Raw genomic sequence first — 21259 nt, 5'->3', positions numbered from 1 at the left:
ATCTTTTAGCATTTACCTCAAATTTTTAAGGCTAAACCATAATCTTTAAGTTTTATTTTCTATCTTTAAACATTTTCCTGTCAAGTGATAAATGGCCTGTAGCTGTGAGAGCAAATGGACATCTCCTCCTCAACTCTGAGAAGGTAAGGCTCATTGCCTCTTGAAAGGTTAAAATGCTACAGAAAAGTTTTTCAGATTTAGGATGTTATACTTTTTAAAGAAATAAAGAATGTGAAAATCAGAGAGTTAAATATCTTCCATTTAAAATGTTTAGGACTACCAGCGTAAATGAGAAGTTTATTTTCAAATTGAGTGAGTGGAGTAGATAGTATTAATTGAGAGGTGGGGTGGGGAAAACTTCCCTATTATAACATTTGTATTAGAGTGGCAAAGGGTGACACAAATTATTACGGGAGGAGAGAGAGAAAGGGACAGGAAATGTAAAGATCCTAGCATTGTGACCCGACAATATCTTTATCATTAAGTTGAGAAAATAATTTGGTGGTTTTTGCTTTATACTGTGACTGGCCACTAAATTAGAATAATAGAATTTTGGAGTTTATAGGATTTTTAAATGTCATTTAATGCTTCTTTCCAGATGGTATCTCTCTCCCCATACTACTGCAACTTCCCCTTTTCATTACCACTACTAATATATCCAATATATGATTTTTTTATGCTACATAAGACTTCACCTAATTATTCAATATTCTCAACAGGAGTTATGCCAACCTCTTGACAAGCCCTTGTTTGCCCCTCTGATGCTTTTGTGTACATCAGAAAGGGGCACCCTTCCTCAACTAAACAAACAAAAAAATTAAGTTACAGTATTATTTATTTCTCATTAATAACAATTGTAACAAGTTGGATTTGTTCCAACCAGTGAATCTTGCTACATCTGATGGAATATTAATGGTAAAAGAATATTCATTGCTATAGGTATGTCATAATGAAAATAGTTATAGATTTAAACATAGCAGATGATATGAATTGCAAAATGAGATGCTATTTTTTACCAGTGTCCTAATATTGAAAGGGAATTAAAAAGTTCATGTAAGGTAATCTGTACATTAAGCTGAAAAATAGCTATTTTATAGATTTTGTTAAATCAACAAGGACTTCGGGCCTCTCACTATTGTGGCCTCTCCCGTTGCGGAGCACAGGCTCCAGACACGCAGACTCAGCGGCTGTGGCTCACGGACCCAGCCGCTCCGCGGCATGTGGGACATGCCGTGTCCCGGACCGGGGCACGAACCCGTGTCCCCTGCATCGGCAGGCAGACTCTCAACCACTGCACCACCAGGGAAGCCCCAGCAAAGACTTTTGATTATCAAACTCATTTGTTCTTTGTAGGTCAAAGTGAACTGTATATATATTTATATATATGTATGTGTATATATGTGTGTATGTATATGTGAGTATATAAATATGAATCCTGTTATAACATGACATTTCCTTTGGTCTCCACATTGTTGTGCTATATGTACATTATACTCATTTTATTAGAACAAAATATTTTACTGCCATATGGTAGAAAATTGATAGAATGACCACCTCTCTTTGGTATCAGCCAAGTTATAAAAACATAAACATTTTTTAAATGATAAAGATTGCTAGGCTGGGCACAGTTCCTCCTTAGTTGTGCTGCCTTCAGGCAGAGCACAACTTGAGTAGCCAGTTGTGACCCTAATGACAGGAGGTTCCCTAAAACCCTAATTTTGACCTCATGAGCTTGTCCATTCATTTCTGAATGACTCTAATTGCTATAAATTCTTCTTTTTTTAAAAAATTTTTCTTTCATTTATTTATTTTGGCTGCGTTTGGTCTTTGTTGATGTGCGCGGGCTTTCTCTAGTTGCAGCAAGCGGGGCTTTCTCTAGTTGCAGCAACTCTTGGTTGAGGCGCAAGCTTCTCATTGCGGTGGCTTCTCTTGTTGCGGAGCACGGGCTCTAGGCACGTGGGCTCCGTAGTTGTGGCGCACCTGCTTAGTTGCTCCGCGGCATGTGGGATCTTCCTGTACCAGGGCTTGAACCCGTGTCCCCTGCATTGGCAGGTGGATTCTTAACCACTGCACCACCAGGGAAGCCCTAAAGCTCTTCTTTATGACCAGCTGAAGTGTTCCAGAGTTATAGTGGAATCATCCACGTGTCTAAACCAATTCCCAAGGGACAGTGTTGGTTAATGGAAAGAGCCATGGACTGAGTATCAGACTGGAGATGCTGTCCTAGCTTTGTCACTGACTAGATTAGTGACTCAGACAAGTCACTTCAGTTTTCTCCTCTGTAAAGTTAGTATAAGGTATCTTTTCCTTACCATGCTTCTGATCCTTTTGGTTTTTATCGGATTGTGGCCAACCCATTTAATTTGATGTGGCTGATTTGGTTTATTTTATTTATATATACTCTTACTAATGTCTGATCATTGACTTTCTCTTTCAGATGTCAAAATCCACAGGCAACTTCCTCACTTTGACCCAAGCTCTTGACAAATATTCAGCCGATGGTGAGTATGCTTTTTTGTTATTGCTGTTGCATAGTGTCCAGTTCTCCTTAGATTACAGAAGGCAAGTTAGCATTGTTGTTTCAGTTTCATTGCTTTTCTCTTTCACTTCACCAATACTTTAAAATATTCATGTTTTCTTTGTGTATAGGAATGTAATTTTTAAAACATAAGAATTGCTGATCTGATCTGTTTAGGAACAGATTTAAGCTAAGATTATTAGTCTTCTTTTAAAGGAAACTCACTGTAAGTGCTACCTGGTTTGTTCCTAATTTCATGCTACTTCTAAGATTAAAGAGTTGGTTTGTAGGAGGACTTCCCTGGTGGTCCAGTGGTTAGTACTTCGCCTTCCAATGCAGGGGGTGCGGGTTCGATCCCTGGTCGGGGAGCTAAGATCCCACATGCCTTGCGGCCAAAAAACCAAAACATAGAAGAGAAGCAGTGTTGTAACAAATTCAATAAAGACTTAAAAAATGGTCCACATCAAAAAAAAAAAATCTTAAAGAAAAATAAAAAGAGTTGGTTTGTAGAGATGTTAAATATGTAGGAAGCTTTTTCAAAGTATTTCCTCCATATTTGGTATACATATAAGTGACTTGAACCTAGGAGCATTCATTTCTTCAAAAAATATGTTTTCCCTGGCCTCATTACTATTCCATTTAACTGTTACTTTGTCGAGAGAAGAAATGCACTGTCTAACCTGAAAGAACCAGTCATTTCTTATGTAATCCAGTCTTTGGTCATCATGGCTGATCATTTGCTGATCATGGCTACCATAGTTTGAGACTGCACTGAAGGGGATGGGGAAGAACTAACCTAAGTTACTTAGTAAAACAGTATTTTGACTGAACACAGTAAGGCAAAAAGAACTGTACACAAATACTGTAGTTATTTTTTTTAAAGAGGTGTTGATTAGCAATTCTGAAACTTTTGTGGGTTTACTGGGATTTAACAAATAAATATATTATAGATGAGAGCTCATTGTCAGAAGCTATAAATAGGTCAAGAGGAAATGCTAGAATGAACCCTGTGGTGTTGGATTGGAATTGGCAACATCAGTATGAACTCACAAGTTTTATTTTACATACAGACAGATATAAAAATAAACATAGATTTATGTGTGGGTTAGTATACATGCATTTATTTTCCTAGTTCTTTCTGCTCAGAGAGCCCATGGATAATGAAACACCTGGCATTCAGATCTTGGTTTCTAAATACCATTCTCCAATAAAAGGAACTAGGGTTCCTAGGAGAAGGGTTGATTTGAGGGCTGGAGTAGGGAAAATACAAGATGAGTATGGAACATTTTATGATGCCAGAAAGTAAGGAAGTGTTTAAAAAATGATGGGGACAGTTTGAAAGGGCACAGGAGCCAACCTGACGGGGCTCCCAATTGCCCACACTAGAGCAATTTAGGAAACATAGTAAATAATGATAGTATTGAATTATAACCCAGTAAATAAATTAAATATTTATGAATCCATATGAATGTACAGTAATAATTGAATAAATAAGTGGGGGAGTAGGGACTGTTCTTCCTTTCAGAAGAATTCCAAATAATAAAGTAGAAGGACTGAGTGAAATATAAAATCACCATTAGACAAATATCATAGTAATATTGTCACAGACAAGATCCATCAGTGGTTGCCAAAATCAGTGGGAGAAAGTGAAAAAAAAAAAAAGATTATTTGCGTATTCTCAGAGTCTCTCTCCCAAGATATTTCTTAATCACAAAGGGAAATCAGTAACTTTACAGTGGAGCAACTTGGCAGGCAGTCTACCTGACCAAGTGAGGAAGGTTTGCAATAGTAGTAGTAAGTCATATCAGTATTACCTACCTCCCTGATAATGATGCACTGAGAAAGACACACAGCATCACTTTTGTGATATTCTTGCCAGAGGTTCATAACATCAGTTTAATCATGAGAAAACATCAGACAAACCCAGGTTGGGAGAAATTCTATTAAATACCTGACTACTGTTCATCAGAAGTCAAGGTCCAGGACAGACTGAGAAACTGTCACAGATTTGAAGAGACCAAGGAGATACAACAGTCAAATGCAAGGTGGGATTCTGGATTGGATCCTAGAACAGAGAAGGATATTAGAGGAAGCACTGGTGAAATTTGAATAAAGTCTGTAGTTCAGCTAATAGTATTATACTAATGTTAACTTCCTGCTTTTGAAACTGTGGTTATGTAAGTTGTTAACATTAAGAGAGTTTGGTAAATGGTATATGTTTATTCTCATCTTTGGCATCTTTTCTGTAAATGTAAAATTATTTCAATATAAAAAGTTAAAAAAATGTGTTCAGCTTGTGTATTGTAAAAGATGTTTAATGCATACATAACTTGATGTTACATATTCTCATCTCCTCCTTTAAGGCGCAGATGGTAGCATATACCCTACATACTGTTTTGAAATTTGCCTTCTTCACTTAGTTCATATTTTTTTTTTTTTTTTTTTTTTGCGGTACACGGGCCTCTCACTGCTGTGGCCTCTCCCGTTGCGGAGCACAGGCTCCAGACCCGCAGGCTTAGCGGCCATGGCTCACGGGCCCAGCCGCTCCGCGGCATGTGGGATCCTCCCGGACCGAGGCACGAACCCACGTCCCCTGCATCGGCAGGCGGACTCTCAACCACTGCGCCACCAGGGAAGCCCACACTTAGTTCATATTTGAGATCACTTCATGTTGATACATAAGAGTTACCTCACTCTTTTACAGCAATATAGTCTTCCATTGCAAGGATGTCCTGTAATTTATTTAGACTTATTGATGATTTTTTCAATATTTTAGAATGGAAGATTTTGGTTGAAAAGTTGTATTTTGTTAGTAGGAAAGTTGGAAGAATCTGCTTTTAGGACTAAGAAAATCTGTATTTGTGCACATAAGGCACTTCTGTGTGTTCTGAATGCATTAAAATACAGTAATATTTTGCTACCTGTAAATGAGGCTGAGATGTTGACAGGGATATCTTTCCCCAGTTTATCATTTTTTCCCTCTGCCTCATTATAGATCACTTTATCTCATTAACTCAACATGCCTGAGAAGAAACACATATTGATGCTAAGTGTATGCAAATCAATACAGAAAATTCAAATATTTTAGCAACATCATTATGGATTCTACTTTTGGTGATCTTTATTTTTGCTGTTGATATATGCAGTTCTTTAAAGCGTTTGTTATTTCTTAATTTATATGTAGGCTTGGCAGTGTACTCAACTGGATACATAGTTGATATGCAGTAACCACATTTTTAAATCATCGATTGATTTTTTTCTTTTTCCAGGAATGCGCTTGGCTCTAGCTGATGCTGGTGACACTGTTGAAGATGCTAACTTTGTGGAAACCATGGCAGATGCAGGTATTCTCCGTCTGTACACCTGGGTGGAATGGGTGAAAGAAATGGTTGCCAACTGGGATAGCCTTAGAAGTGGTCCTGCCAACACCTTCAATGATAGAGTTTTCGCCAGGTAACCTATGGACCCCAACCACTTTGTACTTTAGAGTTGCTTAGTCCTGGTGTATTTTTAAGTTTTCTTTTTTTTCCTCATTAAATAAATTAGATGTTAATAATAACTACTATTCACTGAAAGCTTACTTGTGCCAGGTACTATGCTAATTACTTTGCATCCATTATCTGATTTTAGCCTTCTAGCAATTTTATATGATAAAGATATTATTAGCTCTATTTTATAGTTAAAGAAATTGAAGCTTAGAAAAATTAAGTATTTCATTAAATGTCTCAAAGCTGGTAATTTCAAACTTGGGATATGAATTTGTTTCTGTCATCCAAAGCCCATTCTCATGACCATTTTACCATGCTGTCTTGCATTAGAGGAGTGTGGAATGGTTAAAGGAAAAGTAAGTTAAAGGAAAAGAGTTGTCTTTTCTTTTTTCCTTCAAAAAACATTTATCAGTCTTTTTGTATCAGGAACATCTGAAGCACTGGTATTACAAAGATGAATAAGACTTGATCCTTCATTGTAGTCTAGCAGAAGAGAAAAACACTTACCCAACCAATTATAAGTGCAATAGTAGGGATAGAGGGAAATTAGAGGAGATGGCATGTGAGTTCTGGGTTTCTTGAAAAATAAACCTAATTTTTGAGGGAGAGGAGAAAGCCACAGAAAGAGTATGGTATTTATTTGAAGTGTACAGTATGTGGAGAGCAGGAGTAGGAGATCAAACAAGTTGGGGCCATATTAGGCCAAATTATGAAGGGCCTGAGGTAGTGTAAGGAATATATTTTTAATCCAATGTCAGTTGTTTAAAATGCAGCAACTAAGCCTGACTACAGCCTTAGTAAAGCTATTTTCATATTGCATTTTGGGCTTCTTAATAAAGTTTCCATCAAGGAATTTTTTTATTTGTTTTTTTAATTTTTGAATTTTATTTCATTTATTTTTTTATACAGCAGGTTCTTATTAGTCATCAATTTTATACACATCAGTGTATACATGTCAATCCCAATCTCCCAGGTCGGCACACCACAACCCCACCCCCACCACTTTCCTCCTTGGTGTCCATACATTTGTTCTCTACATCTGTGTCTCAACTTCTGCCCTGCAAACCGGTTCACCTGTACCATTTTTCTAGGTTCCACATATATGTGTTAATATAGGATATTTGTTTTTCTCTTTCTGACTTAACTTCACTCTGTATGACGGTCTCTAGATCCATTCACGTCTCAACAAATGACCCAATTTCATTCCTTTTTATGGCTGAGTAATATTCCATTGTATATATGTACCACAACTTCTTTATCCATTCGTCTGTGGATGGGCATTTAGGTTGCTTCCATGACCTGGCTATTGTAAATAGTGCTGCAATAAATATTGGGGTGCATGTGTCTTTTTGAATTATGGTTTTCTTTGGGTGTATGCCCAGTAGTCAGATTGCTGGATCATATGGTAATTCTATTTTTAGTTTTTTAAGGAACCTCCATACTGTTCTCCATAGTGGCTGTATCAATTTACATTCCCACCAACAGTGCAAGAGGGTTCTCTTTTCTCCACACCCTCTCCAGCATTTGTTGTTTGTAGATTTTCTGATGATGCCCATTCTAACTGGTGTGAGGTGATACCTCATTGTAGTTTTGATTTGCATTTCTCTAATCATTAATGATGTTGAGCAGCTTTTCATGTGCTTCTTGGCCATCTGTATGTCTTCTTTGGAGAAATGTCTATTTCGGTCTTCTGCCCATTTTTGCATTGGGTTGTTTGTTTTTTTAATATTGAGCTGTATGAGCTATTTATATATTTTGGAGATTAATCCTTTGTCCTTTGATTCGTTTGCAAATATTTTCTCCCATTCTGAGGCTTGTCTTTTCATCTTGTTTATGGTTTGCTTTGCTGTGCAAAAGCTTTGAAGTTTCAGTAGGTCCCTTTTCTTTATTTTTGTTTTTCTTTCCATTACTCTAGGAGGTGGATCAAAAAAGATATTGCTGTGATTTATGTTAAAGAGTGTTCTTCCTATGTTTTCCTGTAAGAGTTTTGTAGTGTCCAGTCTTACATTTAGGTCTCTGATCCATTTTGAGTTTATTTTTGTGTGTGGTGTTAGGGAGTGTTCTAATTTCATTCTTTTACATGTAGCTGTCCAGTTTTCCCAGCACCACTTATTGAAGAGACTGTCTTTTCTCCATTGTATATCCTTGCCTCCTTTGTCATAGATTAGTTGACCATAGGTGCGTGGATTTATCTCTGGGCTTTCTATCTTGTTCCATTGATCTATGTTTCTCTTTTTGTGCCAGTACCGTATTACCTTGATTACTGTAGCTTTGTAGTATAGTCTGAAGTCAGGGAGTCTGATTCCTCCAGCTCCATTTTTTTCCCTCAAGACTGCTTTGGCTATTTGGGGTCTTTTGTGTCTCCATACAAATTTTTTTTTTTTTTTTTTTTTTCTGTATGCGGGCCTCTCACTGTTGTGGCCTCTCCCGTTGCGGAGTACAGGCTCTGGACGCACAGGCTCAGCAGCCATGGCTCACGGGCCTAGCCACTCTGCAGCATGTGGGATCTTCCCGGACCGGGGCACAAACCCATGTCCCCTGCATCGGCAGATGGACTCTCAACCACTGCGCCACCAGGGAAGCCCTCCATACAAATTTTAAGATTTTTTGTTTTAGTTCTGTAAAAAATGCCATTGGTAATTTGATAGGGATTGCATTGAATCTGTAGATTGCTTTGGGTAGTATAGTCCTTTTCACAATATTGATTCTTCCAATTCAAGAACATGGTATATCTCTCCATCTGTTGGTACCCTCTTTAATTTCTTTCATCAGTGTCTTATAGTTTTCTGCATACAGGTCTTTTGTCTCCCTAGGTAGGTTTATTCCTAGGTATTGTATTCTTTTTGTTGCAGTGGTAAATGGGAGTGTTTCCTTAATTTCTCTTTCAGATTTTTCATCATTAGTGTATAGGAATGCAGGAGATTTCTGTGCATTAATTTTGTATCCTGCCACTTTACCAAATTCATTGATTAGCTCTAGTAATTTTCTGGTGGCACCTTTAGGATTCTCTATGTATAGTATCATGTCATCTGCAAACAGTGACAGTTTTACTTCTTCTTTTCCAATTTGTATTCCTTTTATTTCTTTTTCTTCTGTGATTGCCATGGCTAGGACTTCCAAAACTATGTTGAATACTAGTGGTGAGAGTGGACATCCTTGTCTCGTTCCTGATCTTAGAGGAAATGCTTTCAGTTTTTCACCATGAGAATGATGTTTTCTGTGGGTTTTGTCGTATATGGCCTTTATTATGTTGAGGTAGGTTCCCTGTATGCCCACTTTCTGGAGAGTTTTTATCATAAATGGGTGTTGAATTTTGTCAAAAGCTTTTTCTGCATCTATTGAGATGATCATATGGTTTTTCTTCTTCAATTTGTTAATATGGTGTATCACATTGATTGATTTGCGTATATTGAAGAATCCTTGCATCCCTGCGATAAATCCCACTTGATCATAGTGTATGATCCTTTTAATGTGTTGTTGGATTCTGTTTGCTAGTATTTTGTTGAGGATTTTTGCATCTATATTCATCAGTGATATTAATCTGCAATTTTCTTTTTTTGTAGTGTCTTTGTCTGGTTTTGGTATCAGGGTGACCATCAAGGAATTTTTAAACAAGCATGTGGTTAACTGTGTTGTCATAAACAGGAGCCCTAAGTAGTGTTATGACAATACTCAAGAGTGGATAGACAGTGGGAGGCTGCAATAGTCAGTTTTGAGGAATACAAAGATGGTTTTGTGGTTGAGCGGTCTTAAATGTTTCACGCATTGTTCTCATTTTAATGTTTATTAGTATGTGTGGAAGTTTTTTATACCTGTATATATGTACTTGCCTTTAAACTCAATTACCTTTTTTTTTCCTATTCAACAGTGAAATGAATGCAGGCATTATAAAAACAGATCAAAACTATGAAAAGATGATGTTTAAAGAAGCTTTGAAAACAGGGTTTTTTGAGTTTCAGGTAGGCTATTCTCTTCATAGCTATAAAATATGTCAGTGTGAATATGATGTATTTCTTGTTTTTTCCCCTCCTGCTGTAGCATTATAACTCATATTAAGTGGAGACTGAAAATTTGTAAAATATTCAATAAATTGTGATTTTAAATAGTTTTCTTGGGTACTTTTTGTATTATGTCTCTTTAATGTAAGTAATTCTATTCCTAGTTGAGCTGTGGGTTAATAAAGAGGTTAAATCTAAAAATTAGTCACGTTTTCCAGGAAAACACTTTAAAGTTGATAAAAACCAAAGGCATAATTGCAATTAATTGCTGTTAGTTTGAAAGCAAACATTTTCTGAGGTTTTCCACAAGGTGTCAGCATATCCTCAAGTTTGGCAGTTCAAGTGCTTAAAGTAAAAATGTAGCTTTCCTCAGTTAGTTTTGTAAAATATCACATTGGGATTTATGTAACTTGGTTTTCAGAGATGTGATTAAATAAGGATAAGTGCTGAGCATAGCAGTGTGTCATATTTACAGCCTTTTTGATGCTATTAATACATGCTAGTCAGCATTCACCCTTAGTACACAGTTTAAATTGTTCATCTTTTATGTCCATTGCAAAATGTCTTTTTCAGATATTTTTCTTGAGAATCAGTATAAAACTGCATTACCCTTTTGTTAGGATTGATTTACATTTTTTTTTCTGAAAAACAGGGCTAAGTGAACATTTATTTGATTTTAGAATTGAAAAAAGATTTCCTAATCATAAAAGCAAAAGAAAAGAATAACCAAAAAAATTCTGATGAATTTGCCAACATAGATAAGAAAAACATAACTGAAATCATCTTAAAAATACACAGTTAATTGGAAAATTATTTACAGTCTGTATTTCAGGATTTTGACAAGCCCATCAAAAAAATGCTAATGGTGCAAAGAACAATTACCAAAGGACATGAACAAACAACGCCCCCAAAAGAACCCTAAATGGCTAAGAAATGCTTAAAAAGAAATACTTAATAGCAAAGATTATCGAAGATGTATAAGTTTAAACAATTTATTGTTTTTAACCTAAGGATTGATATACATTTATTTTCACGTTGTTAAAAATAAAGTAAAACCTTTACTAAAGTTTATTATGGTATTTTAAAAGACTAAATACTTAAAAATGCATTAAAATAGAGATACTGAGGTTTTTTCCCTATAATTTTATTTTAAAGAAGTGGGGGAGAGAAATGGTAAATATCTCCAAATTTTGTAGGCTGCGAAAGATAAGTACCGTGAATTGGCCATAGAAGGGATGCACCGAGACCTCGTATTCCGGTTTATTGAAGTTCAGACACTTCTGTTGGCTCCATTCTGTCCTCATTTGTGTGAGCACATCTGGACACTCCTGGGAAAGGTAGCTTTATGCATTTAAGATGTTCTGGGTGGTTTTGATTTGGGCCTCATTAAATAAATGTTGGGATAATAATGTTACTTAAGAGAGAAAGACTGAAAATGAGTATTTCAAGAATAATATTGGGTTCATTATCTCATAATTATTGCAGCAGCTTAAACTGAAGCTACATCGGGTATATATGCCTTAATTTATACACACACGGTGTATATATTTTATTTTATTAAAAAATTTTTTTAATTTTATTTATTTATTTTTGGTTGTGTTGGGTCTTCGTTGCTGTGCATGGGCTTTCTGTAGTTGCGGCAAGCGGGGGCTACCCTTCATTGTGGTGTGTGGGCTTCTCATTGCGGTGGCTTGTCTCATTGCAGAGCATGGGCTCTGGGCACGCAGGCGTCAGTAGTGGCACGTGGGCTCAGTAGTTGTGGCTCGCAGGCTCTAGAGCACAGGCTCAGTAGTTGTGACACACAGGCTTAGTTGCTCCGTGGCATGTGAGGTCTTCCCACTCCAGGGCTCAAACCCGTGTCCTCTGCATTGGCAGGCGGATTCTTAACCGCTGTGCCACCAGGGAGGCCCCCCTCTTTTTTTTTAGTTTTTAAAAAATATATATTTTTTATTGTATATATTTTAATAACGTGACTTTGTGCGTGTTGTTTATCACCTAATTCTTATTAGGAAATGTTATAATGTATTTGAATACATGTATAACTAATACTGTTTTCTCAACTGTTTGTTTAGAAAGGTGAAAATATTGAGAAAGATATAAATAACTGTTATGAGCTGCTTATAAACAAAGATAGAAGTGTATACTTGCATAAATATTCTTGTTTTATATAAAATTCCTGGCATATGTAGGGCTGCATATTCAGGGATATTATATTAGCATTCTTACTGTGAAGATAAATTTATTTCTCCCAGGCTTCTCCCAGATAAACAGATTGGCTGGTTTAATAACTCCTTTCCAGCATTATTAGCCAAGCTCTTTTGTATTTTTCAATGTGTGAACAATGCAAAAATGTGCTCATGATATATATTCCAAATAGCCATACTTTCAGTACTGGATGTATTAATAGGATAAAAACTGAGAGTATGCATAATTTATATAACAAAGATTAAATTTAGGCAAATTAGCATTACATAATTTTCTTTGAAAGTGAGCATATGTGTGTGGGTATCAATATGCTTGTACAAATGGATGCTAATTAAGAATGTAGAGTCAGACTTCACAGCTTGAATTCTAGGGAACATTAGATCAGGGTCTGTGGAAGTGTGTTATGTGTAGTCAGGTTTGAACTTTGAGCACACAGTTACACACCATGCCTTGGTATGAAACTGTAACCAAGAATCATAAAATAATTGTGTTGTCTAATCTCACTGAACCTTTTTTTTTTTAAGCCCGACTCAGTTATGAATGCTTCATGGCCTCTGGCAGGTCCTGTGGATGAAAGCTTGATACGCTCCTCACAGTATCTCATGGAAGTAGCACATGACCTTAGACTGCGACTCAAGAACTATATGATACCAGCTAAAGGCAAGGTGAAGTCATTTTTTTTTTTAATGTCATTCCTTAAAAGTTATTGGTCAAATAACATTTAATAGTAATGAAAATAAAGACAACTTTCATTAGGGCTATTTTCATTGCTAATGTAGGGCTATTTTCATTTCTAATGCAGTTCTATTGTATGCATATTTTTTAATGTTAAAGGCAGTAGTGCTATATACTGGGAGAGGGTTCTTTCATTTTTGGTGTATATGAAAGTGATTAAATGTTTTTTTTCTTTCTTCTGCCCTGTAGAAGACTGACAAGCAGCTCCCTCAGAAGCCTTCACATTGCACCATCTACGTGGCGAAGAACTATCCGTCTTGGCAACACATCACCCTGTCAGTTCTGCGTCATCACTTTGAGGTGACGTTCTCAATAGACTCCCCCCTGCCTCACCCCAGCAGTGTCGTGTTCTGCCTATGCTGTTTTTGTTTTTAGGATGTTGGCAATGTCTAGGGGAAGGAAGACAGGCAGCTTTGTTTAATTACCTTTACACATGGAGTGCCATTTGTTATCCTTGGTGGCTCTTAAATGGATGCCAAGGGAAAAGCTGTTTTTCATCATTTCTGAAACTTTCATAAAAAAATACTAGATCTAGTTGTATGTAATTAAAAGGTGTGGGACTTTTTCATATGTGTGGTTAAAATTATGAAGCAAAAGGACTGAGTTTGCCTTTTGGATTTGTTGTGCCTTGAACACTGGCATTCATGAAGCCTTAACATTATTATGTTTGAAAAAATTTGAAGCTTGGCCCTTGAGTAATTTAAAAGAAAATGTCCAATTTGATAATTACCCATAGAAATGGAGAGTTTGATGTTGTGTTTTTGATTGTCAGGTAAATAGCTGTTAAATATGATAGTTGTATTTAAAGGGAACTCAATATTTAAACTTAGTTCTAGGTTTTCCTAGAGAAAAAAATTCACCTTCCTTTTTCCTTTCACATTCAAAATATGGAAACAAAGTATATGTTGTAGAATTTTTGCTCAGGTTATAAACAACAGTTATCGGTGGACAGAAACCATTAAGGTGCACTTTAAAAAGAGAAAGAAAGAGAGCGATCAAATAGGGATTATGGCCAAAGCATAAAGTGGTAATATAAAGGAAAAATCCTTAGCTTTGATTTTCTAGACCTTTATTGGAATTTTGCCTCAGTACTTTTCATGGTTAACCAAGAAATACTCAGAAGAACTTTTATATTTGTAAGATTTAATGGAAAGAGAAGAGAAAGTATTTTTGTATTCTACAATATGTGAACCTGTTTTTATGGAGAACTACCTCTTCCTTTGATTGTGTTTAATAGAAATGGAGTGTAGCTTTTAGAATCTGCTTGCAGAGTTTTGACTTACGGTAAGTAAAAGAGTAAAAGCTACTTTGGTAGTTAGAAAAATGAAATTTTGCCTCAGTAGCGTATATATTCATACCAGCATTTTCAAGGAAGCAGAAGAACCGAATATGGTATGTAATGTCCCAGATATTAAAAAATTAATCACCACTCTTCTTTTAGAAGTTATATTTTTACTTATATTTATTGACTAGATTACATAGTTTGAAATCAGCATCATCTATTGACATTATTTGGAATGACCAGCTTCCTTTAAATTTTTCATTTGTTTTCATCCACAAGAACTAAAAGAATGTCAGTTTATAATCAAGAAGAATGTTCTTATGTTCAATATGGCACCTTTTTGGTGACATAAGGAAAAAAGAGTGTTTTCCCCCCTCTCCTTTTTCTTATGTACTTCAAAGCAACGTATTGGCAAGTGGAGAAAATATTTTTTCCTATGTACTCTAGTAAAGGTTAGAGTTGAAAGTAAATGGATTATTGGAAATCTTACTGTATGTTACTTTTCTTTTAGATTTATTCGCAACCCTTGGCTTTGGTGTGATTCTTTTACAATAAGGAGAAAATAGGTCACCCAAAAGTCTGGAAAGGCCGCTTACTTTATTTCTCCTCTATTGATGTTTGCAGGAGTGAATTTAAATTCAGGCAGCTCATTTGGGACTGTGTGCATATTAATGCTTATGATATAGATATTTATTTTTGGTAGATAGAAATTTTATTATTTTTAACAGGTTGATAGCTAGAGATTCTTTTTTCACATTTGCGGTAACAATTTATAAGGCAGAGTGTTCAAAAGCAGACATTATAATACATCTTATATGATAGTTGTATAGTTTTCATTTTGATATGACTAATGAAATGCTTTGAAAAGTTTGAAGACATAGGATTTTTATAAGACCATTTTATCACTAGATAAGATCTAATGTTACAATCCTAGAGGTATCATTAGTGTAAGGGAAAATTAAATATTTTAGCATGATGCACGTGCTCTTCTTTACCCGAAAAAACATGTGTCCTTTGAATTTAGAGGAAAGAGGAGACTCCTTTCTGTATTATTCATTTACCTTTCACTTCCCTGTGATGCTAGAGGCTGCACCCTCTTGTGCTGCTCTCTAGCAGATTGGTAGAGGCCACCATTTCATGCCTGGCTAATTTCTTACAGGCACATCTACTATCCTACATTATCTTTAAAATATTTTTCTTCACATTCCTCTCCCACTCTTTTTTTTAGACCAACAGTGGAAAATTGCCTGATAACAAAGTCATTGCTAGTGAACTAGTCAATTTGCCAGAATTGAAGAAATACATGAAGAAAGTGATGCCATTTGTCGCCATGATTAAGGTAAGCTGTGGACCTTGTGCAGCTGTGACCACATGGGTAATGGTTAGATAGGATAGTAGAAGTAAGAGGAACACTTTGGGCACAGTCTCCCCAAAGAAATCTGCTAAAATAGCACTTTTCAATCAGTGGTTGTGGAAATGAGTGATCAGATTTGGGATTTACCTGTGGAATTGCTGAGTGTGTGAAAAATATGTATTGTGGAAGAAAAATTGGTTGAGAATTACTGCACTAAAAGATTCTCTTCATATTCTACCTTCCCTTCTTTTCAGTTTAAGGAGGAAGCATAGTCTTTTGGCTTACATTAGGGTATTTTTACTAGATCCTATTACTGGAACAAGATTCTACATTTGTATAGGTTTAGCTTAACAGGATAAACGTTGTTTATAGTGGTTAGATCAGGGTTTCTCAACAATGGCTCTATGTGTATTTTAGGCTGGATAGTTCTTGGTTGTGGGAGGCTGTCCTGTGCACTATAGGGTGTTTAGCAGTGTCCTTGGCTTCTACCCACTGGATGCCAGTAGAATTTCTCCCTCCCCTACTCAAGTTATGACAACCAAAAATGCCTCCATACATTGCGAAATATCTCCTGGTAGCAAAATCAGCCCCCCACCATAGCTCCCCCATTGAGAATCTTTGGGTTAAACTCTTAGTCTTTTTCATATATATAACTGATCTGGTGGATTTCCTGACAAAGAGAAACAGAAAGAAGACTGTATATTGCTTAAGATCTCAGACTCTGGGGGCAGACAAATCTTGGCCCAAATCCTGTTTTCTGTCACTTTTTAGTTTGGAGGACTTAGACAAATCACTTAAATTCTCTGGGCCACAACGTTTTTCATCTATAAAATAGGAAATTAATAGAACTTACCTTATAGGAGTGCTGTGAGGAGTAAATGAATTAATATACATAATACATTTTAATACTACCTGTCAAAAAGTAGGCTCAGTACATTTTTAAGAAAATGTATATCAGTGTCTTCCAGCCTGCTAAGCATGTAATGGTTATTCTTATACTTTAGATTAATTATTGAATCTTGTAGGCTACAGATACCTGCCTGATAAGAGACCAAAACTCTTAGCTTATCTTGTATTGGAGTAGATTGTGTTCTTAGGAAAGCCTTTTAATTCTCCTAGAACCACAGTCAACTATCTGAGCGTTATGGTATTTGAAGTTTCAGAAATAATTTAGAAAAATGGCTTGACCTACACTAATAAGTTATGTTTGCTGGTATGCTCATAATTCATTGGTTCCCAGCTAGTGCCATTGGTCATAATGTCAGATCCATTGTCAATATGGGGAAATCAACAAAATATCCCATTGTTGGTTGCAGAGGCAATTAATTTTGGTGACATGTTTTATAGAATCCAGTGAAACTGATTTTAAATGATGTTAGATTCAAGGGTCGGCTTTTTTTTTTTTTTTTTTTTTTTTTTTTTTTTTTGCGGTATGCGGGCCTCTCACTGTTGTGGCCTCTCCCGTTGCGGAGCACAGGCTCCGGACGCGCAGGCTCAGCGGCCATGGCTCACGGGCCCAGCTGCTCCGCGGCATGTGGGATCTTCCCGGACCGGGGCACGAACCCATGTCCCCTGCATCGGCAGGCAGACTCTCAACCACTGCGCCACCAGGGAAGCCCCTAAGGGTCGGCTTTTTGAAAAACCAGTGTTAGATTTTTTGAGTAGTAAAATATTTTTTCAGTAATATTGGTATTTCTTGGTATTATCAGGCAAATTAGTGGTTTGAAACTTTGAAAAGTGTTTAATAAATCTGGGAATAAGAAAAGGGTTTTCTAGCACCTCATGGGAAAAGAAACAACTTGGATGGTAAATGAAGGTAGTGAATATTAAGAATCATGTCAGGTCACTTTCATGTAAGTGAAACATGTTCTAGGCAGTTAGCTGTATTTGTTCATATGAACTTAGGTCTTGAAGGTTACATCTTGAGCAGCAAATATTGATATTTAATGTTAAAATTAAGAATATGAAATGGTTTTTTATATGTCACAGGATTATCTGAGTACCCATATAATCTGACTTTAAAAAATTTTTTTAATTTATAGGAATATTTTGTTTGGTTATTATTAATTCACTGTTTCTTGAAATAGCTTTACAGATATGGCATCTTGGAAACATTTAATTTAATTTAATTTAGTTTAGTTTATTTGTTAGCTGAAGGGGTATTTTAAGACATTTGTTTGATTCCTTGTCAAAGTGAGTTCTTTGGGTTTGCATATTAAGTCAGGGTAAATTAACAATGATGAAATCATATTTCTTTTATAAATCTGAAAACCTTGTCCTTCTAGTCTTTTCAGTGCTGTCTTAATCTTATCATACTTTAAATGATAATTACTCTCAGCGAGTAATTTCATTAGCGAGCAAACATAGATAAGGGAAACCATGAGTCCAAGGCCTTTCCTTTAACTGTTCAAATTTGAAGATACTATCACTTGAGAGACTGATTGCTTTGGCAGAAATATGTTCTTTTCATCATATTCTTAATGTGATTTTGTTTTTCAAAACCATTTTGGCTGCTAGGAAAACCTGGAGAAGATGGGGCCTCGTGTTCTGGATTTGCAATTAGAATTTGACGAACAGGCAGTGCTCATGGAGAATATAGTCTATCTGACCAATTCTCTTGAGGTAAGAGGGGCCTGGGATTCTAATAACTAGTTAACTATAGTAAACAGTCCAGTTCTTTAGTTTTATAGTAAACCTTTTTATAAACTTCACCTTCTATGTTTAGTACCTTTGCCAAATATATTTTGGGGGGAAAGAGAATGGGTGGTGTAGAAGTTACAGGAAGAAGAAATGATCTGTTCCTTATTTCACTTATCAGTTATTCTATTCCTAAAATACTAACTGTATATGCCTGGATTTCCTCTTCAAAATTATCCGTAAAAAAAAATGAGAGACCTTATATTCAAATGCTTTCAAAATCTCTCATATTATAGAGTATTCTGGATTGCTTTTTTTTCCCCCTCCCTATAAGACCTCAGAATCACAGATTTGGATTAATTAGAATCCTTGATTCATTGTATATTATCAGTGGTCCATGTTTGGCTCTGTTTTTTTTTTCTTAATTAGTAATATAATCACCATCCATGAATCTACTGCCCAACTCAGGAACTAGAACATTACCAGTAGCTTTCACATATCTGAGTTTCTCCCCATTCCATCTTCCTGCCCCAGTGACAATTTAATATATAGATTCTAAAAATGCTGTCTCTCATTCACCTTAGGCAGAAGGAAAGATAATTTTCTATAGGAAATTGTGTTAGAGGATTCAAAAAGTGGTTCTAGTAATAATGAAAACACTAATATAAAAAAGTGCAGGTTTAGAGTTTGAATAAAATTGTTTTATGAAATACAGGAATGGAAGAAAGCATTTCTAAATAAGCATTTTATGTCATGTAATTATAAATTGTGTTAATAAAGTAGGTATTAGTAGACATCTATTTTATGTATATTTCTAAATGTACACATGTACTCATGGAGGTCAAAAAACTTCTTGGATATTTACACTGGGACAATGGGAACACTTTATTTAGGGTCATCTTGTATTCAGGTATATGCAATTTGCTACATTAATGAGTTTTTCCGTTTATTTGAGTGAAAGCCTTTTGTACTGATTTTGTTTTCTCTTAGGCAGCAGGTAGATGCCAGATTTCCTGATAGAAGATGGTAAACATGACTATATAACATACTATGAGGCATCTAACATGAGTGTTAAATACTTCATGATAGGTTTCATTTAATGTTTATACGGAAAATAATAAAACTGCACAGGCCATTTCATGATAAGTGGAGAACCTGGTTTTGCTCTTTGGTGAAATGAGGTGATGGCTAATTCCAATCATATTAAGTGATACTAATGACTTCCATCTTTCCCCTCTACTTAGCTAGAACACATAGAAGTCAAGTTTGCCTCTGAAGCAGAAGATAAAGTCAGGGAAGATTGCTGTCCTGGGAAACCACTTAATGTTTTTAGAACAGAAGTAAGTTGAAAGAATCTCACTGAATCATTGCATTTTAGAGCTAGAAGAGACTTTAGAGAGCTTTACATCTAAAACCATCATTTTAATGATGGAAGGAAGTGAGATCCAGAGAAGTTAAATGATTAGCTTGGCTTAGGCCACTTAGTTGGTTAGTAGTGGGTCTGGATTTGAGGTCCTCTAATTCCCTGGTTAATGCAACCCTCACTTTTCTTTACTCTCACGGGTAGCATCAGGTGTTGATTGTGATTTTAAAAATAAGAATATGATTTTCAAAACCTGACTTAAAAAAAAAGATAGCGGACATTGAAATGTGAAACTTTTTTAAACAGTGAAAAGGAGCTCTCATATTTCAGATGAGTTTTGGTTTAATAATGGTATTCAAGACTTTTGGTTTCTGGCATAAACCAGATTGATGCATCATTTCACATTATACTGGAAATGCTTTCTTAATTTCTTATTTTTTGGCCATTATTGGTGAAGATAAATAGGTTTTGAAGTTTGGGGAGATTTTATTTATTAACTCTTAAAGAATCCATTCAGAATGGCAGCATTTGGTAAAGTTCACTGGAGTGCCATTGTGAGAGTCCATAAAAGTCCTACTTTTCTTGATAAGCAGAGGACTTACATATATCCTGCTACTTTTACCACATTTAATTGAAAATGCAGCAAGCAGAAAAAGTCTATTTTGAAAGAATGAAGTAATCATGATCATGCAGACCTCCTAAATTTATCATCAGATTATAAATAGTCTCATTACATTAAGATATCGTGGCTTTTAAAAGTACAGTCATTTGGGCCATGGATATAGGTACATGAAGTAGTTTTCCCCATACAAATATGTTTATTTCAAGCTTCTTTCAAGCATTCCATTAAGCTACTATATATTTAAGTTTCATAAGGCTCAGTTGACTTTTTCCACTTAAAATAATGAGCAAGTTCTTTTACTATATAGTTTATATTATGTGGGAGTTAGTACGGCATAGAACTGAGTTTATGCTCAGTAAAGGTGAGGCTCTGCCTCTTACTAGCTATGTGACCTTGGGCTACTTTGTTAATCTTTCTGGTTCTCAGCTTTTCATCTGTGAAAAGGGGTCTTAAGGAACTGCCATTCAGGATACAGGAATAATATGTCTATAAAGTACTTTGTACAGTGTCTGGTACATAGTAGGAATTCAGTAAATGGTGGTAGTTTTAGAAGAGAAAATAGAGCTATTGTTTTTATCCATCATCAGTATTGATATATGTACTCATAGTCATTTTTACCTAGGCATTTGGTTATAAGCATGAGCTTTTGTACATTTTTTCTTTCATATTTGAGTATCCCTTGGTCTTGATTTTAGAATACCAGAATTAAATCTGTCTTTCATTGGGCATTAAAAATCTAGCAGAGATTCCTTCTCCCTCAGCAGTATTCAAGTTTGATTTCCTATAACAGTCATTTTCTCTTTATTTTCGTAGCCTGGTGTATCAGTTTCCCTAGTGAATTCTCAGCCATTCAATGGCCACTTCTCAACCAAAATTGAAATCAGGCAAGGAGATAACCGTGATTCTATAATCCGGCGTTTAATGAAGGTGGACCGAGGAATCAAAGGTAAATGGTTTCCTTGAAGTGCTCATTTGGCAGTAGCTTGTGGATTTGATGAGTTCTAAGCAGAGGGGAGAAAGAAAAGTAACTGTCTTGCTTAGGGACAGTCATGTAATG

General features: G+C 35.8%; 1 protein-coding gene across 1 annotated transcript in view; it reads left to right on the top strand.

The window, feature by feature from the left end:
• LARS1 (leucyl-tRNA synthetase 1) overlaps window positions 1-21259 on the top strand; it is a 70054-nt gene that overhangs the window by 42308 nt on the left and 6487 nt on the right. Inside the window, exons 21-31 of the mRNA XM_081233588.1 lie at window positions 86-143; window positions 2438-2501; window positions 5788-5971; window positions 9875-9965; window positions 11201-11341; window positions 12734-12874; window positions 13134-13244; window positions 15455-15565; window positions 18098-18202; window positions 19462-19557; window positions 21016-21148. Coding sequence (XP_081089714.1) covers window positions 86-143; window positions 2438-2501; window positions 5788-5971; window positions 9875-9965; window positions 11201-11341; window positions 12734-12874; window positions 13134-13244; window positions 15455-15565; window positions 18098-18202; window positions 19462-19557; window positions 21016-21148 — 1235 coding nt within the window. The remainder of the gene's footprint in view (window positions 1-85; window positions 144-2437; window positions 2502-5787; window positions 5972-9874; window positions 9966-11200; window positions 11342-12733; window positions 12875-13133; window positions 13245-15454; window positions 15566-18097; window positions 18203-19461; window positions 19558-21015; window positions 21149-21259) is intronic.

This window comes from Mesoplodon bidens (assembly GCF_964165515.1).
Source record: "Mesoplodon bidens genome assembly, chromosome: 4".
Classification (NCBI taxonomy): Eukaryota; Metazoa; Chordata; class Mammalia; order Artiodactyla; family Ziphiidae; genus Mesoplodon; species Mesoplodon bidens.
This window is presented reverse-complemented; position numbering and strand designations above follow the sequence as displayed.